Source organism: Photinus pyralis, unplaced genomic scaffold, assembly GCF_008802855.1.
Source record: "Photinus pyralis isolate 1611_PpyrPB1 unplaced genomic scaffold, Ppyr1.3 Ppyr1.4_LG3a, whole genome shotgun sequence".
NCBI lineage: Eukaryota > Metazoa > Arthropoda > Insecta > Coleoptera > Lampyridae > Photinus > Photinus pyralis.
This window is the reverse complement of record NW_022170509.1, coordinates 11,810,082-11,831,091: the sequence shown is the minus strand read 5'-3', so window position 1 is coordinate 11,831,091 and position 21,010 is coordinate 11,810,082. Positions and strand designations below refer to the sequence as shown.

General features: G+C 38.1%; 2 protein-coding genes across 2 annotated transcripts; one reads left to right on the top strand and one right to left on the bottom strand.

The window, feature by feature from the left end:
- Positions 1–1,842: 1,842 nt before the first annotated feature.
- On the bottom strand, positions 1,843–5,779 carry LOC116165763 (uncharacterized protein K02A2.6-like). Its single transcript, XM_031480431.1, has 5 exons — positions 4,723–5,779; positions 4,114–4,643; positions 2,806–4,065; positions 2,340–2,498; positions 1,843–2,181 (listed from the first exon to the last, which is right to left on the bottom strand). Exons 1-5 carry the CDS (start codon positions 5,777–5,779, stop codon positions 1,843–1,845), a joined length of 3,345 nt encoding a protein of 1,114 aa, XP_031336291.1.
- Positions 5,780–10,629: 4,850 nt separating this feature from the next.
- On the top strand, positions 10,630–14,070 carry LOC116165762 (PDZ domain-containing RING finger protein 4). The gene is made up of 6 exons (XM_031480430.1): positions 10,630–10,695; positions 11,960–12,226; positions 12,279–12,880; positions 12,929–13,289; positions 13,350–13,523; positions 13,569–14,070. Exons 1-6 carry the CDS (start codon positions 10,630–10,632, stop codon positions 13,863–13,865), a joined length of 1,767 nt encoding a protein of 588 aa, XP_031336290.1. The 3' UTR covers positions 13,866–14,070.
- The last annotated feature ends 6,940 nt before the right edge of the window (positions 14,071–21,010 follow it).

The following is a 21,010-nucleotide window of genomic DNA, read 5'->3' as shown; positions in this document are numbered from 1 at the left end:
TTAAGGGCGCGCTATCAGTATTGTGTGTTGCCTATCTCACAATAGCTTTCTTATGGGAAACATGCCTAACGTAATTCATACCGTTTTTAAAAACTATACTTTTTTTTGGGAAATGTTTGTTGTTTCTTGTTCTTAAATGTATGTAAATTATGAGTGAACAGTTTATATTGCACTAAAACTCATAGCACATTCTCTGAAAGTGTATAAAGTAGACGTTCGATTGCAATGGCAATCTTTTGTGTATACAAAGGTCAAAGAAGTTTTTGAAATATAAATTGTTTCTCCAGATTCTTGAACATATAAGGAATAAAACGTGATGTAAAAATGGATAATATGTGGTTTCTAAAGCACAAACGGTATGAACTCCGTACACTTGAAAAATAACTCGTAAAACAATTATAGAAAAGAAATCTGTGCTCAGTGTAGTTCAACGTGTATCCACTAAGATGGCTACGGTATACTATTCTTACAAAGCGGGAAATTTAAAATGGAGCACTTTTTGGAATGTATTAATGTATCTATTTTTTAGCAGTATAACTTATTCCTTTATTGGCTTTGTTGGTCATTAATGCAGATAAAATGTATCCAGCAAAAAACCGTACCATAAGTAGGAATTACACTGGTTAACGTACGTTACCTACATTCAAAATTTGGGTTAGGAAACTGGCAAAAGAAGTATTTATAAACGTTGAGTTTAGGATCATGGGATTTTTCACTCTACGTTATAATTAATTAATATAAAAATTTCAGAGCTTACAACAAAAAGAGGTTATGTTGGATGGTGTTTCTGAATTGATAATACAGTGTTAATACTGCTTACGTTTACCAGACGAAGCGCTTCATGAGCGCTACTTAAGGGCAAGAATACTCTATCAAAATTTCTCGCCCAAGCTATCTAATAGCACTGTCGACATGTACGGTGGTATTTACACCTCGGCAGTGCTATCAGACAACTCTGCAAGAAATCAGTAACTGGAGAATAAATGTACACGTCACTTACAACTAAATTTAAGCACTATTAATAATAACGAAACCCCACCGATTGGATGCCATCTCGGTTCCCATAATTTGAATGAACTACATACTATCGGCATTGAATAATTCAATGCTATCGGTATTATATCAAAATATGATTTCCCACCCAAACAAATAACATTCAATTATGAGTTAGTATTGCTGACTTGCAAATCTTTTCCTAAAAATATTGCGTGGATTGTCCTTTGTGATCATAAAGGCTGAGTATTCCTTAAGGCCGATTCACATTATTATCGGTCAGGTTACGGTCAGAACATGAACAGAACAGAAATACACGGTTACAATAATTGACCACACCGTGTTCTGACCATGATGTGACCGATGGCCTTATATAAACGCACTGCAATGACATCGTTCGGTAAAATGATAATCGGAAAAAAATGTACTCCATGTCGGAAGTCAATCTTCGGAAATGTGTACAGTCGAAGGATAGCCTAAAACAATCCATTAATAGAACTATATTAAAATAAAGATCCTCAACTTTACTTACCTAGGTAGGTACTGGTTTTTTTTGTTATTTTGCAGTTAATCTAAATCAGGTACCTAAACATAATCCATAACATAACCCAACTTTGAATGGCATTTCAGGAATTACAATTACGCACTTGTTGTGTTGTCCGGGAACACAACCACGTGTCGCGATTGAATAATACTCTGTATTACTTCAACTACTCTAGCTCGACTTTATTGTAACAGACTACATTCTACTACCATATCTAAGCAAGAACTAAAACTAGCATATCGGAGCACACCCTCCACTCTCTTAAGGCGCGCGCACTCCCGCCAAATACATAACACTCCACCCCCCTAGCTTTCAAGCACATAATCGGCTAAACGTAAGGGTCTTTTGCGCACTCGTTTCCCTACTGCCTGCTCACTCACATCACTTTGTGTCTCTACGATGTTCTCCTTCGGGATTCCCTCGTTGTCTGGTACGCTGCTGCAAGGAATGTTCTCCGATGTCTCCGATGAGGTTCTTCTCGGTGGATAGTCGGTGCTGGATGAGGATGGTGCCCCACGATCTCTGATCTGATCCACATGTCGACGTACCATTTTCTCCTCGGTGTCCTTGGTCTCGTACGAAATTGGCCCAGTCGATCTAACAATAGTGGCAGGAACCCATTTTCTAGCTTCACCATACCCCCTCTAATGAAGACGTCCTGTTCCGCTTCAAATTGTCTGGGAGCTTTCGTGGTCCCGGCCTGCTTTTCTTGTTTCTGCTGCATTGATTGTACAAAATCTGGTCGGACTCGATCCAAACAAGTACGTAGTTTTCGTTTCTGTAACAGTTCCGCTGGACTCACCCCTGTCATGGCACATGGTGTGGTGTGTTGGCCCAGCAAGAATCTGGAGATTTTCAGCGACCAATCTCCCTCCCCCAATTTCGCCAAATTTAGCTTGGTAAACTGCACCATTCTTTCGGCTTGGCCGTTTGACGAAGGGTGATACGGTGCCACGCATACCTGTCGAATTCCGTTCTTCCTAAGGAATTCTGCAAATTCGGAAGATGTGAATGCTGTCCCATTGTCGCTGACTACTACATTAGGCAGCCCATGTGTGGCAAAGATTTCTCGAAGCGCGCAAATCGTAGCCCCCGAGGACACAGACGGCACTTTTTTTACCTCGAGCCATTTCGAATACGAGTCTACCACAATTAAGAAATTTTGTCCCTTTATTGGACCTGCATGGTCCACGTGAATTCGCGACCATGGGTCCAGAAGCCCACTCCCATGGGTGAATTGGCGCACGCGGCGGCGCATGACCAACTACCTGGCACTTTTTACACTCTTTCACAATTTTCTCGATGTCCTGGTCCAAACCTGGCCACCACATGTAACTACGAGCAAGCGCTTTCATCCGCACAATACCTTGATGGGTCGCGTGCAATAATTCAACGGCTTGTTGTCGCGCTTTCTCAGGTATTACTACCCTTGAACCCCACAGAACACAGTTTTTATATACTGACAATTCCGCGCGTTTGTTCCGAAATGGTATATATTCAGGTGGAATGTCACTAGGCCACCCTTTAAGCAGCCAATCACGCACTCGCGAAAGAATTAAGTCTTTACCGGTTAGCTTCTCGACTTGTTCTGCATTAAGAATCTTCTCTGGCATCATTTCAATCATCAGGACGTCCCCCAAACCCTCAGGATCCGCCCCGATTGATGACACTGGTAACCGGCTTAACGCGTCAGCATGCTGAATTTTCGCCCCCGGTCGATACTCTAACTCGTACTGGTAGTTGGCTAAGAATAAAATCCACCTTAGCATTCGCGGTGATAATATCTCGGGAGTCGGTTTCGTCGCTCCCAATAGCCCCAATAACGGTTTGTGGTCCGTGATAATTGTAAATTCCCTGCCATATAGGTATTTGTGGAATTTTTTTATTCCTGCGATGATGGCAAATGCCTCTCGATCTAGCTGTGCATAGTTCCGCTGCGTGGCTGACAGTGTTTGGGAATGAAAAGCAATTGGAGCTTCCACTCCCCCCGGCATGATGTGACTTAAAACAATACCAACCCCCCAAGGTGATGCATCGCAAACCATCACCAGTGGTAACTCGAGGTTGTAGTGAACCAACAAGGAATCTGATGTAACTAGGCTTTTTACAGATTCAAAAGCAATTTTGTGAATACCTGTCCACTCCCAAGGTTTGTCCTCATCAAGCAATCGATGCAATGGCTCGACTATGTCAGCGTTGCCCTTGAGAAAGGTATGATAAAAATTCAGCAAACCTAAAAATGCTTGCAGCTCCTTTTTACATGTAGGTTCTGGAGTGGCCCATATTGCCTTCACTTTCTCCTGGGTCGGTCGAATTCCCTCGCTGTCAATCCTGAATCCCAGGAACTCAATTTCTTGTACATTAAAAACGCACTTCGCCCGTTTTAATTTCAGCCCGTCCTGCTGTAGTCTCTGTAACACTTCTCGCAATCGATCTAGAATTTGTCTTTCATCACGCGCACAAACAAGGATGTCGTCGAAATATGGAAAGACCCCCTCTATTCCCGCTAATCTTGAATTAATGAATTTCTGAAATAATTGTGGAGCGACATTCACCCCAAATTGAAGCCTATTTACTTTGAAAAGACCTCGATGGGTAATTACAGCTTGAGCTTTCGCTGCATTCTCGTCCACACTCAATTGCTGGTATGCCTGTGCTAGGTCCAATTTTGCAAACCCTTTACACTCACCCAAGCTGGCCAAGATCTCATTTATTACTGGCATCGGGTAAGCCGGTACTCGTAGTGCCTTATTGATTGTGGCTTTGTAGTCTGCACAAATTCTAATTTCGCCCGAACTTTTAACAACTGGAACAATCGGACTGCTCCATTCCGAATGGTCGATTGGTTGCAGCACTCCTTGACGAACCAACTTCTCCAATTCCGCTCCGACTTTCCCTCTCAACGCAAAAGGAATGTTTCGAGCTCTGCAGCTCACTGGTGCCATGGACGGGTCTAACGCAAATTTAATGGGTGGCCCCTTATACTGGCCTAACCCCTCCGAGAACACTTCCTGAAACTCCAACACTAGCTCGTCCAACGAGGAGTTAACCTCAATTTTATTTATTCCCGAAATTTCAATCTTAAGTGCGTCGAACCAATTACGCCCTAATAGATTGGCTCTAGTGTTCCTTGTAATTACCATTGGTAGGGTACACAATGTTTTTAAATGTCACGAGCACGTCACAAACTCCCGCCGTTTCCACGGTTGCCATGGAAAAATCTCGAAAAGTAGTTTCACACGGACGCATTTCCGGTTTATTAATTGGCCAAAGTCGATTAAAAGTTTGTAACGACATAATTGTGTCACTGGCGCCACTATCTACCTCGAATTCGCACAATTCTCCGTTTATGTTAATGTTAACCTTAAACAGATTTGCTTTCCCGCGGTCGTTCATGTTGACGTTGAATAGTTCCCCGAGCCCGTAGCTATCTTCGTCGGTGTTGCCCACTTGATTAACCATTGTTCTGCGTTGCGGCGTCTTATTTTTAGCCTTCGCCAAACAAACTCGCTCGATGTGGCCCTTTTTCTTGCAAAACCTGCAAACCACTTCTTTGCATCTGCAAACGTCCGGTTTGTGAAGGTCACCGCACCTAAAACAGGGTTTCATTGTTGCGGCCGCGTTGTCCCTTTTGTTTGTGCTATAATTAGCATTCCGTTTTCCTGTAACTGCATTCGCCGATTTCGAAGTATCGCCGCCTCCGGTGATTGACCCTCGTAATTCGTTTAAATTTACGCCAGCCGTTTCCGCTGCAATCGCGGCATCGACAGCTTTCTGCAAGGTCAAGTCGCTTTCCGCTAATAAGCGACGTTGCAGCGCTTCGTCCCTGACCCCGCACACAATCCTGTCACGAAGCATTTCATCCCGTGAATCCTCGTGGAAACTGCACGTGTCTGCTAACTTTCTCAATTCCGCCAAATAGCTGGAGAATTTCTCGCCGACTTTCTGATCCCGCTTGTTGAACAGGAAACGCTGCACAATTTTGGACGGTGCCGGTGCAAAATGTGATGTTAGTAATTTTACCAACTCCTTGTATTCAACTTCCCCCGGTTTTTTTGGCGCGCAAAGCGATCTTACTATTTCATATGTGGCATGACCACAAGCACTTAACAATACGGCTCTCTTCTTAGAATCCTCCTCGATATCGCTTGCTTCCAAACAGAAATGTAAACGCTCGGCGTACACATCCCACGTAATCGATCCCGTTGGGTCGAATTCTGGTAAACCACGAAAACCCGCCATTTATTCCGATTTACCGTGATCCCCTCTCGTCGCCAATTGTTGTGTTGTCCGGGAACACAACCACGTGTCGCGATTGATAATACCTTGAATAAAAACACTATAAGAAGCCTAAACGTTATGGAAAGAAAGCGCGACACAATCTCACAAATCCCCTGACCCGTTGGTTGTGACCACCGAAACTCTCTTTGCGGTAAATAGGAGGAAGCAAAATTCTCATTCTTTTCAGTTAGAATCGACTCTATGACAGTGTTTCCCATTATATTCCTCAGTTCAAACTCTGGTCGCCGCTTTAGTCCACGGGGGTTAGGCTTCTTATAGTGTTTTTATTCAAATGATAATACTCTGTATACGCTATATTAGTGATGACGTCACACGCCATTTTTGTTATGGAAGGTCATGTCCAATTATCCAAACACGTTTGATCTGCATGCTTTGTCTTATGAGTGAACATTATTGAAGTGATTTTATAAATATTGTCGTGTTTTTAACAGTTACAAAGTGTTGAAACTTGAAGAGAGTACCTTAAACATTATGTTAAAAATTTCATTTCATTCCCTCCAGTGTTAAAAACATTGAATATTGTGTTTATTCAAATTAACCTCAAAATTTTCGCGGTTATTAGTACAAAAACTTAGTTGTACCTATTTTACGATCGTGTTTTTAAAATATTAACACTTTCGGATTTTGGAAAGTATTAATTAACAAGAGGGTGATAATGGTTTTATGTTGGGCTCCGGGTTGTAACCATTACAACCAACGAGAAACCTGCAGATTTTTTAAGTTTCCCACAGAACCTCGTTTAAGGGCCAAATGGAAACAACTTGTTAGGTACGTCTTTTTGCAGTATGTTGTTTTAAACTGTCTAAAATCACAAATATTATAGGCGCAGTATCGAACCAGGTAGTGGTGCCTTTTTATGCAGTTGCCATTTTCCAGATGGCCGGAAAGAAAATGGCCCAAAATTATTTGAATATAATCGTGAGAAACGATTTGCGTTCTCATCTCCAGAAAAGAAACGTAGATGTACGGATTCAAGAGACATAGAGTAAGTTGAAGTGTGTTTAATCAAAGTTATGTATATTTACATAATGTTATAGGTCAAAAGTACAAGATAATGAAACGTCTGAACCTGTTCCTGCATCAAGTGAGCTACAGCCAAGCAAATCACTGCAAGCCTCCGCATGGGGCGATCCCCAACCAAGCACATCCCATGAACTAACCGCATCCAGACAAGTTCCGGCATTGGATGAGCTACAGCCAAGCACCTCATGGCAAGCCTCCATATTGGACGAGTCACAACCAAGCACATCCCAAGAAGTCTTTGTGTCAAGTGATTCTGCTGTGGTGGATGCAGAAAATTATTTCTTATTACAAGAAATTAATGCGCAAAAGAGACAACTACAGTATTTCTCCAACCGCATGAGTTTTGACAGCATTGCAGACCACAATACACTAGTATTGTTATACACTGGATTACCCAGCAAAGAAATTTTTGAAAGTGTGTATAACTTAGTTAGCAATTTGAAAATAAATTATTATTTCCATTGGAATGTGGAAAAATTGAATCGCAAGGATCAGTTGCTCCTTACCCTTATGAAGTTGCGACAAAATGCTCCGCATTTAGACCTAGCCTATCGATTTGGTATTTCACAGGCTACTGTATCAAATATTGTAATTACATGGATTCATGTTCTTCATCAGATATTGTTTAAAAAACTAATGAACACCATCCCAGCTAGGGAGAAAAATAGAACGTGCTTGCCAAATTGTTGCAGTACTTTTACAAACTGCCGAATTATTATAGACTGCACAGATATTTTCACCGCTGTCCCACGGAGCTCAATGGCTACGCAACGAGTCACATACAGTGCCTATAAACATAGGAATACCTGCAAAGGTCTTATAGGTAATTCATATGCACTATGGAGGGAAAATCAATATATTTATTGAATCTTTTTGTAGGTGTTGCACCCAATGGTGTTATAACTTATATAAGCGGTCTTTATCCAGGTTCAACGTCTGATAAAAAAATAGTCCAGCACAGCGGAATCCTCGATCAAATGGTACCGGGTGATTTGATTTTGGCCGATAAAGGGTTTCTTATTCGAGATTTATTACCACCTGGAGTGGCACTAAACATCCCACCTTTTTTAAGTACAGCACAATTTTCACCGGAACAAATTAGGCAGACAGAATGTATTGCACGTGCACGCATTCATGTAGAACGTGCCATCCGCCGCATGAAAGTGTATCGGATTTTGTCTTTTATTCCTTCTAAATTGATTCCCTATGCAGAGGAGGTTTTCCAAACAGTTGGAGCCTTAACAAACTTACAATATCCCTTAATTAGAGAAGTGGAGCAATATTTCTTAGTGGCTGATGATTAAAATTTCATTTTATTTAATATTAGTAAGTAGGTAATAAGGTGTACAGTTTAGGGTAGAATTAATTATGTATTACTGGTCTAGGTCCTCATAGAATTAATAGTTAGTATAAGGTAATAAATAGCAGTTGTTACGGTACACCCTGTACTCACAGGTGAACTATATTATTAACTACGCGCAACTATTAGGAATCGTTCGAGATAGGCAGTATAATAATAATATAATAATAATAATAATATTTATTGTCCAAACAAGTAGATTCTCTATAACAGGACAATATCTAAAAAAGAAATGTTACCGTAATTGCGAGCCGCTAACTATTCAAGAAAGAAAAAAAAATAAACAAAAAAAAATCTAAAAATTCAACTCAGATACAACTAAACTCATTCAACGAATTTTAACAGTTCGTTTAAAGTAATATTAAATATATCCGTGGTGGAAGGTAATTCGTTCACTAGAGAGCACATTCAATGAGCTGGTGATCTCTGTAACGCAGCAGTTCTGCATCTGAACGAGTTGAATGTTGCTGTGCATCTTGATGACAATCTTGGAACGCGGAACCTGATTTTGTTTAGTAAAGAAGGGCAATCTATAGTATTGGACAAAAGTTTGTAGAGAAAGGTAACACATAGCCTCTTTCTTCTGGTACTAAGAGGTAAAAGTTCAAACCGCGCACACATAGTCGACTGAGAGAAACCTCTTGGGGGATAACATCCATCTTCTCGGTAGCATAGGTATTTTAAAAGCCTACGTTGGACGCGCTCAATTTCGTGGACGTAGTTTTGGTATAGTGGGAACCAAATTAATGCACCGTACTCCAGCTTACTTCTCACCAGCGAAGTATACAGAGCTCTTATAGTAAAAGTATTCCTAAAGGCGGTACTTGTTCGTATAATAAATCCCAGAGTCTGCAGTGCACGTTTTATCATGTTCCTTATGTGGTAGGAGAAATTTAAAGCGGGATCAAAGTGAATGCCCAGATCCTTAATTACACTGACTTTTTCCAGAACGGTCTTGTCTATGGTAGGTATAATTATATAGAAGTGGATTATGTGAACGAGTAAAAGACATAACTTTGCATTTTGAAACATTTAAGTGCAGGTTGTTGCATCGGCACCATTCGTGTAGGGAATCTAGATCGTCTTGCAGTCTACGACACTCCGCAGGGCAGGTAATTTTTCTAAAAATTTTGAGATCGTCGGCAAACATCAGCTTGTTGGATGAGATGTATCGGGGAAGGTCGTTGATAAATACTAAAAAAAGTAGGGGACCCAAATTAGACCCTTGAGGTACGCCTGAGGTTACAACATATGATCGAGATCGGTAGCCATTGTACCATACAAACTGAGTTCGGGTTGACAAATATGATTCGAAGAGATCTACTAGGTCGACGCTAAATCCGTAGTCAGATAACTTCTTCAGCATGATACGGTGGTCAATCTGATCAAATGCTTTCTGGAAATCTGTGTAGATAACGTCCATTTGACCTCGTTCGTCGATGGTTTCGGCGCAACTTTGGGTAAACACGGCAAGATTTGATATGGTAGATCATTTCCTGACAAATCCATGTTGGTATTCCGATAGCTGTGCTTGAATTTGATGAAATAGCTTGTTATATAATACCATCTCAAATAATTTCGAGAAGTTGCAAAGGATAGATATAGGGCGATAGTTTTCAATCTTCGAGGGGGAATCCGATTTTAATATCGGGCAGACTTTAGCAGTTTTCCATACTTCAGGGAAAGTGCGCTGTTTCAGAGCTAAATTAAAAATTACTAGCAAAGGTCGACTTAGTATGCTGGCACAGTCCTTAATAAAGAATGCTGGAATTTGGTCCGGTCCGGCTGTATACTTATTTTTAAGCGCTTTGATGGCCTGCATAATGTCCTCTTCAGTAATCTCGTCCATGGCTATTTGACCACTAAGGTGGCAATAGAGAGGTTGATTACTATTATAATTAGGTAGGGGTTGTCTGTACACACTTGAGAAATGCGAAGCAAATGCGTCGACAATTGTTTGAGGTTCGTTGAAAGTGGAGTTGTTGAGACACATTTCACCAGGAATACGAGAGATATTTTTCTTTGATCGAATAAATGACCAGAATTGCTTCGGATCCGATGAAAGGGAATGCTCAAGATATGCCATGTGCCGGTTACATGACTCACTCATTAATGCCTTGGTTAACCGGCGCAAACGCTTAAATTCTTGAAAGTCGTGTACACTTTTGGTTAATTTGTATTTTTTATGACTACGATTTTTTAATTTTAGATTATATTTCAATTGTTCACTAAACCATGGAGGGAATTTAGAAGTTCTAGTTCGGCGGTACAAAGGAACACTTCTATTGAGTATCGACTCTAGTATAGAATATAATTCAGTACATGCTATATTAATATCGACAATGGAGTTAAGAGCATTCCAATCGGCGTAAAGCATGTCATTATACAACTGGAGATAATTTTTAGTATGGTTTGCGTTACGGTTACCGGATGGTGTAATGGGCGTTGTCAAGGAGTTCCTCGAATTCCTGTGGTAGGTCTTCGAGTAGTTGGATTAGGAGAGTGGAAGGGAATTTGAATTTCTTCTTAGGTTTTCGGGGAAGGGGTCCTCCTTTGACGGGTTTCTCTATTCCCTAATGAGATTAAGTATCTTATCAGAGATCTTCTGTCAATAAAGATGAAGGAGATTCGTAGGGACGGTGATGGAGACTGCATCGGAGATGGTGGTATAGGGAAGACCTATAAAGCTTCTATCGCTTTGCTCTGTCGCTTAATTAAACGTATGCATGTCATCATCATCGAACAATTTTTCTATTAAAAGGGATAACGTACGACTTATTTTTTCTTTAAAACCGTCAAGTGGTATTTTGGTTTCCACATCCTGTTAAGATATGTAAAGTTTGTAAGAATTGCAAATGATTCAGTGGCTTCTGGAATAATTGCGTAGTTTAGGCAAGACAATGTAGAAAACCAGAGTTCGTGTCCGTGGTACCTATTTCACTTTAATCAGGAAACGATATTCTTAATGAAAAATTAACGTACTATTTGATCTCCATAATGAAAGATAAATGTTGTACTTTTTTGTCGTAAATTTGAAAATTACATTTTGTAATTAAAGAGTTTCCATTTTAAGATTCGGTTTTAAGTTTAGCACCTTTGACTACTTGAGCCGACATCAAATTCACCTGTTATAAGCCAATGAGGAATTGTGAAAAGCAAAAATCTTCACTCATTTAATCTTCGATAGTTTCCTTATAGGGAAAAACTTGTCCTTGTATGTTCTTGTATTTGCGGTAACCTATTGTAAGATACGTAAAACTGTAGATAAAACTGAATTAATAGATATAGGTAGATAAATTTAGGTAAGTAAATTGGTACTAAAAATAGCGTAAGTAAACTATCTGCAAGTTCAATAGGTGAATTTTTTCAGTTCGCCCTTACGGACTCTTAATGCTCCACGTGAAAGTATTTATAGATGGAACGGGAAATAGTGTTTGTAATGTATTCCTTCTGCGTTAACTAGTGTACATCAGACTTATTTAAAGTACTGAGGGAAAGAAAATATTCTTTTCACATTAATACTTACTGCCAGATAACAATCATACCCCGTTTATACATCATTGCATTGTCTATTGATCTTCAAAAGTTGGTCAAAAATTCGTTAGGACTCAAACGAATTAATATGATTTTGTTTGTGAGCTAAAGGCGTTCTAATGCCCAATTGGTAATTTCAGTTTTATGTATATTACGCGCAGGTAGTTTCATTTAAGTTAATACCAGTTTTTATTTTATTTTAGGAAGTCACATTGCGAAAATGTAATGGTAATGAAAAACTAGGTCTAACAGTATGCTATAGTTCTGGATCAGATGTTGATACATACACTGAAGTATATATCCAAAACATTGCACCTAACAGCGTTGCCCATTGTGACGGGAGACTACGTGAAGGGGATCAAATACTCCAAGTAAATGGTAAGGATGTTACCAATAAAGAAGAAACAGAATCCCTCTTTGCCGAAAATCCAAAGGCAGTAACGTTATTGGTCAGTCGATGTCCAAATCAGGTATTATTCAAACTAGCTATATGTTGTTTAGATATCTAACGTTTCGCTTTAGAATGAGAAAGAAGCCGAATCTCCAACAGAATTTTTAACTTCATCTCCCCGAAGTGTAGCTTATCAAAATAGCCTTATAGAGCAATTAGTGCAGCAGCAATCAGTTTTTGAACAATCTCACACGCGTGATGTACCAATGGTCCCACCACACTTACAGTTGAATCTCACCAACTCATTGATACGTTCCCAAATGTACATGATAAACCATGAGATATCAGAATTGGATAAGAGGATGCAAAACATACAACTAGTAAAAAGAGATAAATTTAAGTCTTTACAATTGCCCTCGGAATCTGATTCAGAACACATTTATGAAACCATTCCAGAATCTTTAGATTCCACATTGGAACCCATATACTCCTGCCCATACGAATCGCAAGAAAACATCAATCTTCAACTTTTTGTAACAGAAAAACAAGACTCGATCTCTAAAGAAGAAAAAACCAATCAATCAAAAAATGCGCAAAGTGTTCGAAATAACAGTAATGAAGAAGAGCACGACAATAGCTCCAGCGCATACAACACAGGAGGGTCCTGTAACAGTAATTTGCTAACTGTGGAACTGAGTTATGGGCTAAACTCCAATCAAAGGGACAATTACAGGCAATTTGATATCATTTTATGAACTGCTAACGAAAAGTTATATTTTAGGTCCACCCTTGTCTTATATGCACCGTCTGAGGAAGAAAAATCCAAAAAACAACAGGAATCAAATGATAACTGTGATTTGTGTGAGGTTGTTACACTAAAGCCAAACAAAAACAAAACTTTGCCTACAAAAACATGTAATGCTCCTACTACATCTCCTATTACCAAACCAGATCTCAATATATCGGATTTTTTGTCCGATACTATGTACACAAATGTTGCTAATCTGCAACAGACCATATTGCTACAACAACAACTTTTCCGACAAGCTTTAGGCAAACAGAGTAATGGTACCATCTGCAAACCAACAACTAGTTTCACAACACCAAGTTTAAGTCAGTATCAGTTCGTTAATTGTCCACAGGTAAGTATTTTAACCTCTAAGAAGGTTAATCTAAACATATATAAATATTAATTTGTGTAGACATATAAAGCAAAGGATACCAAAATGGAATGGAAAGTGAAAAGACGGTCAGATGGAACAAGATACATAGCGCGGCGCCCTGTTAGAAATCGCATTTTAAGGAATAGGGCACTTAGAATATCTGAAGAAAGGGCCGGAGTTACCACCGAAGATGACACCATATCCGAATTTAAGGTAATGTTACATCCTATCAATCATAATTCCATTACATCTCTTTAGATGGGTAAATACTGGAAGAAAGAAGAACGCAAAAAACACTTGGAAAGGTCAAAGGAACGAAAGCAAAGGCAAGAAAACACAGACGGTGTTTACCAAAAACCATTTGAAAAAGTTCATTCCAGTGCAACAAAAAAAAATATCGCAGAGAATACCAACAAAAAACACAAACCCAAACGTACAAATAAGGAAGAATATCATGACTTCACAGCTGTTCAAGAAATGCTTATGCATGGCCCTCAAGTGCTCCCCAACTCAAACAGTAAAATAATGGGGTTACTTTCTGTTACAACCGTGTAGTTAAATGACAAGATGCTTTGATTTTAACAGCAAGTGTTTGCCTATTTGGAATATTTTCAAAGTTATAAATTAAAATTTTTTATAAGAGACTTAAATCTAATGTTACATTAATGTTGTGGAAGATTAATTTGCATAATATAGAATATTCCCTATGTGATGTTTTTATTTAGTGTACATATCAAAAATAAAGTTATATATTTAGAAATTACTAACAATTATTTCTGTCCCCTGACCCCTTTTCTGCAATGCATAGGTACTCATATAGAGGTCAAACTTTTGTCAACCACTGCGAAATTACAAAAACAATTGGACGCTGTTTACATTTGCTTTATTTTAAATGTTACGAAATTAACAAAGAATAAATTACTTTAACTAAATGCATTTAATCTTAGAAATAAAACAGTATGGCCGCAATTCACGAATACAATTTTTTGTGCTCCCATTTTGTTTACATTGGGCCCACACCTTGCATGATTGACCTCTAATGCAAAACCCTTTAGGTTTGGACCACAAATGGAGTAGTGAACGCTATTACAAATAATCTACATCTTCTTGGTGATCTTCAAATTCTTGTTCAATGGTCTAGTGCATTCGTCAACAACTACCAGTTTTCTTTTTTGTTCCCTCTCTAACTTCACGTTTTTTCCCCTACTTCTATTTGAGGTCAGACAGCAACATCAAGGAATTTACTCTGTTGTCTTCTGGTTGATTTGTTGTCTCAGCTGGAGCAAACATACAGCTCTAAAACACAATGGGATTATTTGGGACTAATCCAGTTGTCTGAAAGGCTTTTATAGCAGTCAGGTGTATTTCCACTGTAAGAGCTCCCAAAATATGGAGCAACTTGGAAATTTGTAAAACCTATTCAGGATGTGACTACTGACTTGAGCGAAAGTCGAACACTAAGTTGGGATTAAAGTGTCGTTCACGTATCTAAACGGGCAATTTGGGTTTACACATTTGAGGGCTGTGGTTCCAAAGTGTGTGTTCTATGTAGATATTGGCAACGGCGAACTCATAGTCGGACCATGCTTGTAAGTTTCATCTTTTAAGTTAAGATTGTTTTTGAGACACAAATTACTGTGCAGTGTCTGTGTCAAACCCTGTTTTAAGTAAGAGCCGTGAATCATCTACTTTGGTACAGCGGGATACGGCTTCAAAAGTGACTGACATGTCGTCGTTGTTTAGCAAGTCCTTGATATTAGAGACAAATCCTCAACATTTCATTTTTGACGTCATAGCGCGGCCAACATCTGCAATAATTATTATGAAAGAAATCATCGTCAGAATATATTTATTAATATGATATAGAAAGTAGGCGAAAACTACTACTAACGTCTTGCATATTGAAAATATGGCAAATAAAAATACAAATACAAAACAAGTGAGTGGAAAATTCTATGCATGGAAGATACAGAATTAAATAGAAGTTATATGAGTGCGATTGTAATAGAGAGTTAGTACGATTTGGTTTTTAACCGAGGACACTTTCCAGGTATAAAATAGGAGATGGCTTGTCCAGCATTCGAATTTTGGAAAACAACTACCTATTAGTTGTTTGCAACAAGTGTCATCCGAAAACATATTCAAAAACGTTAGACGTTGACCATAAGGTCATTCCTGTATCGTTGGAAAAAAACACACAATAGTTATTAAACAATGGCGCACACTCAAGACATTTTCTTCTGCACTGATTGCGTACAACTACATTCAAAATATCTTCATTATAGATTGTACCTACGCATCCCCCACACTGATACTGTATTTTACAATTTTTTAAAATCTTGGATTGCTTGTTCGGATTGTCATTGGGAGTGGAGAGATCTTATCTTATACTTTTGTGTACCACTGAAACTCTTGTGGCCATTGCAGTTACAAAAACGCGAACAAATTTATTTCTAAGCAATTGCTCTTCGAAATAATATCCTCGCTGCTCCTTGCGACCCGCATATCCTTTTGCTTTCAAGGTCAAGGTGATAGATTGTGTTCAGCCTAAATCAACAAAAACAACAGAAATACTTACCCAAGATCCGCACAACGGAATAGAGTAACCATTTTCCATTTCGAAATGCATTGGGAAAAGAATATCGTATTAACCTGATCCACTGGTCGATTATACTATAAGTATTGGGATTTCGCGTCGAGATCCCCGGTCCCTGGGCTGTTACTCTTCTGCCCCTCCTGACGATGGCTTTCAAAATTTGAGTCGAATATGAAATTAGTGAAGGGAACTTACGATCCCCGTGGGACACAAGATCTTGAGAATCTTTAAAAATCTCGAGATGATTTTGAGGGATTGACTCCGAAGGTAAAAACTACCAACTCATGATTCAATTCAAAGTATTTACATACTCAAAACAAAATAAAGGGGACTTACGATATTCGAAACCCAAAGGGAACGCGAAAATTTTGGGACGCTTTAAAAACTTGCATCTGCCCATGTCCGCACTTTGAAATTACTTCACTATTGTACGATTTAAATATTTAGGGGTGTCGCTAAGGGATAAAGACATTGTGCACATGCTCTGCAAAAAAGGCGAATGCCGAGCAGCACAAAACATTTTAGGTGCAATTCAATGCAGCTTCCAAACGACATTTTCTGACACTTTGTTATCGAGGTAGCCGCACTTGACATTTTGATACGCCCGCTGGAATGTTCCAGTCTCACTTTGTAGGCACTCTCTTCCGGCACTCCGTTCTGGAAAAATATAACCCATCTAAGTTCGGTCTGATTGCGGAGAATTTCGACGAGAATAAGGAACAAAACGTAGCTACCTACACTGAATTCGGCAGGATTGCGGGGATTTCGGTGAGATTTCTAGGAATTCGGAGTGATTTCCCTTGTGATTTCCTTGATTTCGGAGCGATTTCCTTGAATTCGGCTGGATTACGAGGAATTCGGCTAGATTTCGGAGGATTGCGGCGAGATTTCGGAACCAATGTACAGTGATTTCGGGAGTGGTTACCCCCCTAGGTTTGATTTTTTTAATCCGTTTCTAACACGTTAGAATCTGAATCTTGATTTCTCAGGGAGTAACATAAAGGCCTACAAAGGTCATTATTGGGCATGGGAGTAAATGCATTGCGATTCAATACTTTCTTTCTTACCAAAACCTCTTCAACGCTAATGTCTGCTGGGACGAAGGATTAATTTGTCAGACGTACATTTTACGAAGATTAAGAAATCAAAAAATATTATAACGCAGTGATTCGTGCCTTCCAATTGATTGGGAATGGAGGGTGAGTGTTTTGAAGGTCAATTTGGTGGCATTTGCTGAGGAATATTTATAAAACTTTTGCTTTTAATGCATTAATCTTTAATTTGCGGTTATTGAATTTTCTCTCAACACCAGTGACATGTAGAAAGTTTAAACTGACACTCAGGTTTTTATACCCTTTTAATTTTGTGAATGACTACTACAAGATAGCTTTGGTTAGTCGGTGATTTTCAGCATAAATATCAAGTCAAAAATTAGCTTTTTTTTAAATTCGAAGAAAATGATGTCATCAGCTGCATCGCTTGAACTGAAAGTAAAAATAGCCAGAATTTCATGAAATTTGCAGGTTAAGTACACTTTTTCGATGTTTAAGAACAAAATTGATGAACAGTTATATGTGTTTGTTGCTGGAGTCGCCAAGCAATTACTATTTCAAAATATAGCAATTTTAATTTAATTAAGTTAATAGGTACCTAACGTTGCAAAATTGGAGTTACCAGTGTCACAGCAGCAATTGTGTCATAAAATATCATATTGTTCTAGCTGTTACTGCAGTTTTTCCTATATTTATATGTATAATTTAATTAATCTATAGTCCAACTCTAATGACCCAAGTCCAACTTCACATCGCTTGTAGGAATCGAATTAATTAATTAATCCACATTAATTTTATTGGATTTTTAAATTGATTCAATTCCAAAAAGACTGGAAGCTTTTACTTTGAATTGAACTCGTTGCCAATTCAGGCAGAAGCTAACTTTTGCAATGGGTCTCTTTTGTGAATTCGTTACAGATGTCGTAATCATTTGTAAGTGTTACTTTAATCAATTGGGCTAAAGCCAAAAAATTAATTAGGGACCGGCTTTGAACGGCAATTCTTCTTTGTCAAAGTTTTATAGTTTCTCGCACGCTGACCTCGAACTGTCAAATTTGACAGTAATAGGTTGCTAAAATGTTGGTGCATAGTCTGTAATAAATGTATTCGAGCACGTATTTGATTTTCTTTGTGTAATTGTTGATCAATTAAATTCCAAATTAGGGTTATTCTTAGCCGCTTTAGTAAAGAGATGCAAATTTTCACTCGTTTCTCCAAAAGGACTGGTTATTTACTCTCGCCAAGAATGAAAAGGTGAAATAATATTCTATTTGCCGCAGGTACTAAAATTAAGTGGGTGTACGCATTCAATACAAATATATTTTAGGTGGCATCATTTCTTTGACATTTCTGAGTTTAGGTAGGTTGTTGCAACCTATTTCTTGAAGTGGGGCAGTTAGATCTAAATACAAAATTGTTTAGCATTTCCAAAAGATAAACACAAGCAACAGAACAATAGTTTGTTTGATTTCAAAACACGTTTTGAAAATAAATAACAATTAAGCCTTCCAAGTAGGTATGTTTAAATGTATGCTAAATGTAAGAATTCTTGCTATAGGGGTAGACTGTAATGACGGCACATTTTCTTCTTACCATCCTTCGAGTAAAGCAATTCAAGTACCTACATTTATCGGAATAAGCATTAATCGATGTCATAGTAAAGTAACATAATTTTGCTGGCAGTGACAGTATTACATTTTAGATTTACTTGGCGTCAACACTAGAGGTGGTTGTGAAGCACACGGCAAGTTACGTCCTCTTAAAAGTGAACTGTCGAAATGCCTTTAACTCGATAGAAAGAAATTAAATGATTGCAGAAGTAACAAGGAAAACACCCTCCATTTACAGCTTCCTATACCAGTGTTATGCAACCCCTTTTTCCCTTTGTTTCGGAACGGAGACAATAGGCCGGCCGTATATTTATAAGAAAAATGATTTCCTTTTACTTGAAAAAATCAAAGCATTTACTTCACATTTTATTCAAAACGAAAAACGAGGAAAAGGTATATATGCTACAAGCAAAAGGGGTTGCTCCAAAGGAAAAGGTTTCACTTTTTTAAAATTTATAAAAAGTGGCATTTGGTTTAAAACTGAAGGATTTACTTCAGAAAATGTGCCTCTAGATCGAAGACGCTTTTGTTAATTTACTTTATACATACAATTGTAGAGCAAAGGTGTTTAGTTTTCTAGATTTTGTTAAAATCCCAACTGTCCTTGGCGATATGGTGTACATACGCGCAAACAAAGTATACAAAGAAAACCCACTTCAATTTTCCAAACGAAGAAAGGATTTTCAAGTGGGCGGCACTTCCGCTTAGATCGCAAGTCGACACTAACTTTGTTGTTTTAAAAGACATGACTCTTTTATTCACTTTTTGTATTCTGTATCTTATTCTAATACATTAGTAGTTTTTGAGCTTGAATTCTGTACTGTTTGATTGGGAAATGATGATATTTTCCTCGTATTTTTCCATAATTAAGTTCCATTTTTGGTGTATCTGATCTGATGTTCCAATGTTAAAAAAAAGGATCAAAGGGACAACGCTATTCACACAACGCTACAATAACAACATTTTTTTAATGGAATGGTTATTTTATATTCCGGGAGAGCTGGGTCTTCAATAAAATAGGAATTTCTAATTTCTTTACTGTCCCATTCAGTATTCCAGTGTTATTCAATTGTAAAATTCGTCAGTTGATTGGTCGACATTGTTCATTATAAAAATGATTGATGAATTAAGCTGCCTGCTTTAATTATGTTTATAAAGATTATATTTTTTACCAAATTTAATATAACAAAATTGGTACTGAAGATTAATATGATTGAAATTTATTACGACAGGTTTTGAGAATTCATTAAGAAACTGTGTAACTGAATTTTAAAGGACCTAACAGATAACTTTTTTAGATTACTCGGCAAATCATTATACAGTTTCGCAATATTATAGGTAAAGGACCTTTCAAATAGTGTTGTTTTGTGGAAGGGAGTTTTCCAATGGTATGCAAAAAAATCAACTCAAACTATACCGTCTTGGTGCAATATTTTTAGTAAAAAATATTTTATAATAGTGTTCTCTTTTGGCCTTTTTTGAATAAAGCATTAAGTGCTTTGGTGAAATCAAATCATCCTCAAAGGCGTTTTTGATCAAATGTGAAAATGTTAATCAACTGTGCGGTTTTGTTTTAGTGGTTAGAATGGCGATAGAACAAAAGTTAATACCTAATCGATAGAGATAAAGAATTTTATGCTCTACAAAAAAGGTAACCACGCCTTTTTCAATAAAAGGACTAGTTTTCCTGTAAAATTCCAAAAACTAAAAAAAATGCACCGTTAGGGGTAGCTCACCCTCTCCCGCAATAAGGGGGCAGATGGCTCCCCTTCTAAAAATGTTTCTTTTGGTCCAATATGCAAGTGTGCAAAGTGACTTGCTTTAATCATCAAACGCCCTATAATCGCATTTTTCGACTTGTAGGGTTAGGAGCTCGGTTGGGACTATAATGCATACCTAAGAGATAGGTATGAATGGGACCACCTTATATGAAAAGAAGCACAATTTTACGACCTTTCAAATGCCGTAAGTAAAAAATAGGCAATCTATTTTTAAACAATTTTTGTTATTTTTGTCATTGGACGAACGCCCCTCAACTCATTTTCTAATATTTGAATATCAGATCAGATACACCAAGAGTGGATATCAATGAAAGAAAATTTTTAAATCAAACAGTAAGTTCAAATTACTTTCAGTCAAAAAACCGGAAATGTATCAACGAATTTTAAAATTATACAAATTACGGGTAAGATATCTAAATTCCAAATTATTGCGAAAACACCCCTAAAACGGTACCTGTGCAGGGCACCGTTATATGCATACGAATGTATTAAAGTAATATGACGGTATAATTTGTGTAATTAATTAAATAAATGAAAGGCAAAAGTAATAATGACGAAATATGATGAAACATTAATGGATGGAACTGTCTCGAATGTTCCCGAACTATGAGTGATCACGCGTACATGATTGTTTACTTGTTTTTGTTTCCACTAAGATTAG

Excerpts from the sequence above, each read along its gene's own strand:
- LOC116165763 (XM_031480431.1), bottom strand. The coding sequence starts at position 5,779 with ATGGCGGGTTTTCGTGGTTTACCAGAATTCGACCCAACGGGATCGATT. Across the intron at positions 4,066-4,113 it reads CCCATCGAGGTCTTTTCAAA|AAATTCATTAATTCAAGATT; the intron begins GTAAATAGGCTT and ends CAATTATTTCAG. Across the intron at positions 2,182-2,339 it reads CACCATGTGCCATGACAGGG|AGGGGGTATGGTGAAGCTAG; the intron begins GTGAGTCCAGCG and ends CGTCTTCATTAG.
- LOC116165762 (XM_031480430.1), top strand. The coding sequence starts at position 10,630 with ATGGTTTGCGTTACGGTTACCGGATGGTGTAATGGGCGTTGTCAAGGA. Across the intron at positions 10,696-11,959 it reads GAGTTCCTCGAATTCCTGTG|GAAGTCACATTGCGAAAATG; the intron begins GTAGGTCTTCGA and ends ATTTTATTTTAG. Across the intron at positions 12,227-12,278 it reads TCAGTCGATGTCCAAATCAG|AATGAGAAAGAAGCCGAATC; the intron begins GTATTATTCAAA and ends GTTTCGCTTTAG.